The sequence below is a fragment of the Neoarius graeffei genome, chromosome 13 (genome assembly GCF_027579695.1).
Source record: "Neoarius graeffei isolate fNeoGra1 chromosome 13, fNeoGra1.pri, whole genome shotgun sequence".
Taxonomy (NCBI): Eukaryota; Metazoa; Chordata; class Actinopteri; order Siluriformes; family Ariidae; genus Neoarius; species Neoarius graeffei.
The window spans coordinates 28,156,892-28,165,878 of NC_083581.1; the positions used below are offsets into that span (position 1 = coordinate 28,156,892).

General features: G+C 40.7%; 1 protein-coding gene across 1 annotated transcript in view; it reads right to left on the bottom strand.

Moving 5' to 3' along the window:
- Positions 1–8,987, bottom strand: part of ada (adenosine deaminase) — a 112,652-nt gene that overhangs the window by 66,506 nt on the left and 37,159 nt on the right. Inside the window, exon 2 of the mRNA XM_060937448.1 lies at positions 5,718–5,779. Within this exon, the coding sequence (XP_060793431.1) occupies positions 5,718–5,779 (62 nt within the window). The remainder of the gene's footprint in view (positions 1–5,717; positions 5,780–8,987) is intronic.

Sequence of the window (8,987 nt, forward strand, 5' to 3'; positions counted from 1 at the left end):
AGCAAAGCAAAACAAATCCTTGACAGCGTTAATACATTAACACATTCCACTTCTAGCCACCAACTAGCCTGTACAGATTCTTGCTAGCTGTAGCCTAGCTTTGTTACTTACTTTTCCTTATGCAGCCTCAGGTGACGAGCGAAGTTTGATGTGGTTGACTGGCTGTCCGAAATTGTGGCTCCACATGTTCTGCACGTAGCAATGCGTTTGCCATCTGTATTGGAGTATTCTTTAAATCCAAAGGAAATTACGCGGGGAATCATGTTTTTATCCGTCCGTTCATCATTCAGCGTCCTCGTTGCCCATCATCGTTTGGTTTTTCATTTGAACCAGTTGAAGTGCTTGAGTGACACCTAGTGCTAGTGGATTGAGCTGCCGTAGCCTAGGACAAGGAGCTACACCGCATTCAAATAATGAGTGTACTTGGATTCAAAATCGAGGGGGTGGGGGTGGGGGGTGGGGTGGGGAATATTTTATACCTGATACGCCAAGTCATTGCAAGCTAAAACTGTCAAGTCCAAGTCAAGTCTCGAGTCAACAGCGTGCAAGTCCGAGTCGAGTTGCAAGTCATTCCTCATCTAGGGATTTCAAGTCTCAAGTCATCAAAATGGTGACTCGAGTCTGACTCGAGTCCAAGTCACATGACTCGAGTCCACATGTCTGATAGATGGTGATCTGCTCAAACTCTTTGCAATTTTACACTGTCGAACTCCTTTCTGATATTGCTCCACTGTTTGTCGGTGCAGAATTAGGGGGATTGGTGATCCTCTTCCCATCTTTACTTCTGAGAGCCGCTGCCACTCCAAGATGCTCTTTTTATACCCAGTCATGTTAATGACCTATTGCCAATTGACCTAATGAGTTGCAATTTCGCCCTCCAGCTGTTCGTTTTTTGTACCTTTAACTTTTCCAGCCTCTTATTGCCCCTGTCCCAACTTTTTTGAGATGTGTTGCTGTCATGAAATTTCAAATGAGCCAATATTTGGCATGAAATTTCAAAATGTCTCACTTTCGACATTTGATATGTTGTCTATGTTCTATTGTGAATACACTCAGTTTTTGAGATCTGTAAATTATTGCATTCCGTTTTTATTTACAATTTGTACTCTGTCCAAACTTTTTTGGAATCGGGGTTGTACAAGGAATCAGATAAGCACCGTGTGTAAGACCAGCCTACAAAAATCTAGAATCTGGTGACAACTTTTAATTGTTTTAAACCCTTTGTAAGGTTACAAAAGTGATTCTATCTTGGTGGGATTCTGCAAAAATGAAGATGAAGTAAAGAACGGACTCTACTGGATGATGGTATATAGATAATAGTAACTAACTCCAACTACTTCGTTGCTGTCCTGGGGTTCAGTGAACCAACAATTACTGAACAAAAGTATCCTGGGAGTACAACTCCAAGTTGGTTGGAAATGGTTCCTAAAGAGGAACCAAACTTGTGGAGGTCCACAATTCCTTTTCTGATGTACAGGCTGAGTCAAGTCAAAGTCCCTCCCATGCCAGGATCTGGTCTTCCCAGATAGTCTTCTGTTCCAGTGCTACCCAGCTCTTTGAGGTGCGGCACTGATCTCCGTTTCTTTAGCCTTTCGCCCATTACATAGCTAGGGTTACGGTAGGGGGCTGGTCCTCCGGTAACAGTGAGAGTTTGACTCCCTACTCACATCTGCCAGATGGCAGTAGGTACCATTTTTATGATGGTCTCTGGTATGGCCCGACCGTGAGTAGAACTCGCCATCTCCTGGTCAAGAGGTGGACACCTTAACCCCTTGGCCAGCTTGTAGTAGAAGTATGGGCTGAGTTGCTTCATTATTCCCATGGTATCCAGCACAAGAAGAAACCGACCCTTAAATATAGCCATAGGTTAATTCCTAATTATGGTGACTGGCCAAACCAAAGTATCCAACAGTGATCACATCAACTTCTGGAATCTTCCAGGCTGCTGAAAGAGACAGTCACCTTGGTGCAGGTAAACGTTTGACCCGCTAGAATTTCGAGATATTGAATTTAAATCTGCCTCACTGATGGTTTTTAAAATGACCTCTGATGCAAACAAAATTATATGCCCTAATGACTTGCATAAAGAAACGTATGGCAACATGTGGAAAAACTGAAATTCGATATCTTTAGCCTTACCTAATGTTGTGGAACAAGTTTTTTTTTTTCTCCCTCACGCTTACTCATCATGGATACCATAGAAGCAGAATCTGAATTTAAGCTTTTTGGAGATCAAATTCCTGTTGTGTAGCTATTTACGAATGACTAATCCCGTTTTGAAACAGCCATGTCAATCAGACAGACAGCCGAAGATGTGTGCAGTCACAGCTGTAAAAGTGCAGTGGTCTTGTTTTATTGTTTCATTATCCTAGAAATGTGGATTTAAAATTATTTAAAATTTTACCCATATTGAAATAAAATGAAACAATTTCAATTTTGACTGTATAAAATTATATCAGTTGATATACTAGAGCATCTCAAAAAAATCGGAACTTGTGAAAAAAAAGTTCTTTTTTTTTGTAATTTAATTCAAAAAGGTAACCTTTCATACAGTACTCGGCGTAAATGAGTACACCCCCTTTGAAAAGTAACATTTTAAACAATATCTCAATGAACACAAACAATTTCCAAAATGTTGACAAGACAAAGTTTAATATAACATCTGTTTAACTTATAACATGAAAGTAAGGTTAATAATATAACTTAGATTACACATTTTTCAGTTTTACTCAAATTAGGGTGGTGCAAAAATGAGTACACCCCACAACAAAAACTACTACATCTAGTACTTTGTATGGCCTCCATGATTTTTAATGACAGCACCAAGTCTTCTAGGCATGGAATGAACAAGTTGGCGACATTTTGCAACATCAATCTTTTTTCCATTCTTCAACAATGACCTCTTTTAGTGACTGGATGCTGGATGGAGAGTGATGCTCAACTTGTCCCTTCAGAATTCCCCAAAGAAAATAATTTCTTTACACCACAAAGGTGAAGGGTACAAGATGATCAGCAAAGCTTTACTTATCAGAATACTGTAGCAAAAGTGGGACAAAAATTTAAGAAAGACGGAACTGCAACCATCTCACAGAGACGTCCAGGTCATCCACAGAAGTTAACACCTCGACAGGAGCGTCTTCTGATGAGAAGGGTTGAAGAAAATCAGCATGCAAGTTCAGTGCAGTTCTCTAAAGAAACAGAAAGCCAAACTGGGGTGACTATTTCCCGTGGCACAATACGGCGTACACTGCAGAGGAATGGCATGCATGGATGCCGTCCACGAAAGAAGCCCCTCCTAAAGCCCAGGCACAAAAAAGCCCGCCTAGAGTTTGCCAGGGCCCATGCTGACAAAGATGAAGACTACTGGGACTCTATACTCGGGAGTGATGAGACCAAGATAAATGTTTTCGGAACTGATGGCTTCAAAACTGTATGGCGTCGCGAAGGTGAGGGATACAAAGAAAAATGCATGGTGCCTACAGTGAAACATGGTGGTGGCAGTGTCCTTATGTGGGGCTGCATGAGTGCTGCTGGTGTCGGGGAGCTGCATTTCATCGATGGCATCATGAATTCACAGATGTATTGCTCTACACTGAAAGAGAAGATGCTACCATCACTCCGTGCCCTTGGTCGTCGTGCACTTTTCCAACATGACTAAACACACATCTAAGGCCACTGTTGGATTTCTGAAGAAGAACAGGGTGAAAGTGATTCAGTGGCCAAGTATGTCTCCTGATCTGAACCCAATCGAACACCTATGGGGAATTCTGAAGAGACAAGTGGAGCATCACTCTCCATCCAGCATCCAGTCACTAAAAGAGGTCATTGTTGAAGAATGAAAAAAGATTGATATTGCAAAATGTCGCCAACTTGTTCATTCCATGCCTAGAAGACTTGGTGCTGTCATTAAAAATCATGGAGGCCATACAAAGTACTAGATGTAGTAGTTTTTGTTGTGGGGTGTACTCATTTTTTGCACCACCCTAATTTGAGTAAAACTGAAAAATGTGTAATCCAAGTTATATTATTAACCTTACTTTCACGTTATAAGTTAAACAGATGTTATATTAAACTTTGTCTTGTCAACATTTTGGAAATTGTTTGTGTTAATTGAGATTTTGTTTAAAATGTTACTTTTCAAAGGGGGTGTACTCATTTACGCCGAGCACTGTATATTCTATATTCATTACATGTAAAGTGAAATATTTCAAGCCTTTGTTTTAACTTTGATGATTATGGCTTATAGCTCATGAAAATCAGAAATCCAGTATCTCAAATTATTAGAATATTTCATTTCGAGTTTGAGTAAAACAGTATAAAAATATCATGCATCTCTCAGTCTAGTTCAGTACAAGCAACCACACTCATGGGGAAAACTGGTGACTTGACAGTTATCCAGAAGACAAAATCAATCATCAACGCCCTCCACAAGGAGGGTAAGCCACAGAAGGTCATTGCTGAAAAGGCTGGCTGGAAAAGGTGCACAAGCAACAGGGAGGACCGCAGCCTTGAAAGGATTATCAAGAAAAGTCGATTCAAGAATTTGAGAGAGCTTCACAAGGAGTGGATGGAAGCTGGTGCAAGTGCATCAAGAGCCACCACACACAAATGTCTTCAGGAAAGGGGCTACAACTATCACATTCCTAAGCTCAAGCCACTCCTGAACCAGAGACACCTTCAGAAGCGTCTTACCTGGGCGAAGGAGAGAAAGAACTGGACTGTTGCTCAGTAGTCCAAAGTCCTCTTTTCAGATGAAAGTAAGTGTTGCATTTCATTTGGAAATCAAGGTTCTAGAGTCTGGAAGAAGAGTGGAGAGGTACAGAATCCAAGATGCTTGAAGTCCAGTGTGAAGTTTCCACAGTCTGTGATGATATGGGGTGCCACGTCATCTAATGGTATTGGTCCAGTGCGTTTTATCAAGTCCAAAGTCAACGCAGCCGTCTACCAGGAGATTTTAGAGCACTTCATGCTTCCATCTGCTGACAAGCTTTACGGAGATGCCGATTTCCTTTTCCAGCAGGAAATAACACCTGCCCACAGTGCCAAAACTATGACCAAATGGTTTGGTGACCATAATATTACTGTGCTTCATTGGCCAGCCAACTCGCCTGACCTGAACGCCATAGAGAATCTCTGGGGTATTGTCAAGAGGAAGATGAGAAACACCCGACCCAAAAATACAAATGAGCTGAAGGCTGCCATCAAAGCAACCTGGGCTTTAATAACACCTCAGCAGTGCCACAGACTGATCACCTCCATGCCACATCACACTGATACAGTAATTCATGGTAAAGGAGCCCCAACCAAGTATTGAGTGTATAAATGAATATACTTTTCAGAAGTTGGACATTTCTGTATTGCAAGTCCTTTTTTGATTGATCTTAGGGAATATTCTAATTTAAGATCCTGGATTTCTGATTTTCATGAGCTAGAAGCCATACCCATCAAAATTAAAACAAACAAACAAACAAACAAAGAAAGGCTCGAAATATTACACATTACATGTAATGAGCATAGAAAAGTTTACCTTTTTGAATTAAATTATGAAAAAATAAACTTTTCACAATATTAAAATTTTTTGAGATGCACTAGTACTATTGGTTCTTTACGACTGATATCAGACCACAGCACAACCTTAGTTCCTGCCCATCAAATGCTCTAGCTAAAAGTGTCCTTGCCTTTTTCCGAGTATTAACAGCAATAAAATTTGCTCTTACTTGGCCACATCAAGTATGGTCTCGATCTGGAAGCTACCATCAAGATGCACGTGCAGTTCAACCTGTAGGTCAATAAGCAAGACAGAATATCTGTTATAGTACATAGTCTTATTTCTCATTTCAATCTATCAAACAAAGACAAATTGTGTGCAAGATGATGTGCAGATTTTGGGATGTAACTGAATACCATTTGGACTGAACAGATAACATCTATAAAAGATACAAAATAGTGCACCTTCTATACATGTCCCCCCCCCCCCCCCACACACACACACACACACACACACGATTGAGTGTACAGGTGTGCATCAGAACTGGGATACAAAGAAAAAAAAAAGTTCCGCAAATTTAAAATAATAATAAAAACATATGAGAGGAACTTTTTTCTTTAAAAACAAACAAACAAACAAAAAAAAAACCCGGTCATGCAGGCTTGAGCAAGATTGAGCAAGGCATGATTGCCTCACAGCAAGAAGGTTCCAGGTTTGAACCTCCTGGGCGATGGAAGCCTTTCTGTATGGCGTTTGTACAGTGGTGCTTGAAAGTTTGTGAACCCTTTAGAATTTTCTATATTTCTGCATAAATATGACCAAAAACATCATCAGATTTTCACACAAGTCCTAAGAGTAAAGAGAACCCAGTTAAACAAATGAGACAGAAATATTATACTTGGTCATTTATTTATTGAGGAAAATGATCCAATATTACATATCCGTGAGTAGCAAACGTATGTGAACCTTTGCTTTCAGTATCTGGTGTGACCCCCTTGTGCAGCAATAACTGCAACTAAACGTTTCCGGTAACTGTTGATCAGTCCTGCACACCGGCTTGGAGGAATTTTAGCCCATTCCTCCGTACAGAACAGCTTCAACTCTGGGATGTTGGTGGGTTTTCTCACATGAACTGCTCGCTTCAGGTCCTTCCACAACATTTCGATTGGATTAAGGTTAGGACTTTGACTTGGCCATTCCAAAACATTAACTTTATTCTTCTTTAAACATTCTTTGGGAGAATGACTTGTGTGCTGAGGGTCGTTGTCTTACTGCATGACCCACCTTCTCTTGAGATTCAGTTCATGGGCAGATGTCCTGACATTTTCCTTTAGAATTCGCTGGTATAATTCAGAATTCATTGTTCCATCAACGATGGCAAGCTGTCCTGGCCCAGATGCAGCAAAACAGGCCCAAACCATGATACTACCACCACCATGTTTCACAGATGGGATAAGGTTCTTATGCTGGAATGCAGTGTTTTCCTTTCTCCAAACATAACACTTCTCATTTAAACCAAAATTTCTATTTTAGTCTCATCCAACCACAAAACATTTTTCCAATAGCCTTCTGGCTTGTCCACGTGATCTTTAGCAAACTGCAGACGAGCTGCAATGTTCTTTTTGGAGAGCAGTGGCTTTCTCCTTGCAACCCTGCCATGCACACCATTGTTGTTCAGTGTTCTCCTGATGGTGGACTCATGAACATTAGCCAAATGTGAGAGAGGCCTTCAGTTGCTTAGAAGTTACTCTGGGGTCCTTTGTGACCTCGCCGACTATTACACACCTTGCTCTTGGAGTGATCTTTGTTGGTCGACCACTCCTGGGGAGGGTAACAATGGTCTTGAATTTCCTCCATTTGTACACAATCTGTCTGACTGTGGATTGGTGGAGTCCAAACTCTTTAAGGATGGTTTTGTAACCTTTTCCAGCCTGATTAGCATCAACAATGCTTTTTGAGGTCCTCAGAAATCTCCTTTGTTCGTGCCTTGATACACTTCCACAAACGTGTTGTGAAGATCAGACTTTGATAGATCCCTGTTCTTTAAATAAAACAGGGTGCCCACTCACACCTGATCGTCATCCCATTGATTGAAAACACCTGACTCGAATTTCACCTTCAAATTAACTGCTAATCCTAGAGGTTCACATACTTTTGCCACTCACAGATATGTAATATTGGATCATTTTCCTCAATAAATAAATGACCCAAGTATAATATTTTGGTCTCATTTGTTTAACTGGGTTTTCTTTATCTACTTTTAGGACTTGTGTGAAAATCTGATGTTTTAGGTCATATTTATGCAGAAATATAGACAATTCTAAAGGGTTCACAAACTTTCAAGCACCACTGTATGTTCTCCCCATGTCTGCACGGGTTTCCTCTGGGTGTTCTGGTTTCCTCCCACAGTTCAAAGACATCCAGATGCTATTACTTTTTTTTTTTTACAGATGTCATGGAGGACTAATGAACGAATAAACTAGTTAACAATAAGTGGGAGATACCTGTAACTTCTCATTGCACTGTTGCTGTTGCTTATAAGCTTCTATTGCTTCAAAGCTGTATTCATTCACTTTGTTAGCATCCATGCCAAAAAAAGAAATCGTATGAAACGTTGTAGTAATCGAGTAGCGACCTGCCCCAAGTGTACCCTGCTTCTAACCCAAAGTCAGCTGGGATTGGCTCCAGTTTCTGCAACTCTGACAGCTATAGATAATGGATGGAGGAAATGTTGCACAAATTAGAGACTAGAACATCCTCCAGAATCATGCTCTAAATATTTTGTCATGTGGTGCCTAGTTACAGCCAAGAATATTTTTAAGCTAGTTATTTTTACGGACAAATGCATTACATAGTATATAGAAAAAAAGTATAGGATACGGATATATGATGAGACTGTATAGTCTCTATTAGCAGGAGTCTGGTCAAGTCAGAGATCAGACCAATAGGAGTGCATTTTCCACTGTAGTCTGTTACCATGCCATATAAACACAGCTGTTCCTGCTCTGAATCAGTGTAAACGTGTCCGTCGTGGAAGTGACGGAATGCATGTTCGACAAAATACAGCTGTTAAGAATATGACTGGAACTCAGGGGCTTCAAAACCCTCGGTCTCAATTTCTAGGTTTGTAGAAGTAATCTGAAATCAAACATCTGATTACAGTCTATGGTTTTAGCTAAAGGAAGAGGGGGGGGACAAAAAAACCCTCTTGCTAAATTTGGGTAAATTGTGGAGAACTTTGTGCAGTCAGTTGTTCGGGAATGCACTGCCAGAAGGTCAATCTCTGACTTAAGGCTTCCACTGGGTGTCCATTAGAAATCACTGCATGTCCTCTAAGGACAGTTTTCATGTGTGGGAGTGGACTCTGTTTTCTGCAGCAAATCACATCCATGATCTACTGTAGTTCTCTGCAAAATGTGTCACTGTGTTTGTATTTGAGTTATAGTGTTCTCCCCAGGTAGCACGGTGGTGTAGTGGTTAGCACTGTCACCTCACAGCA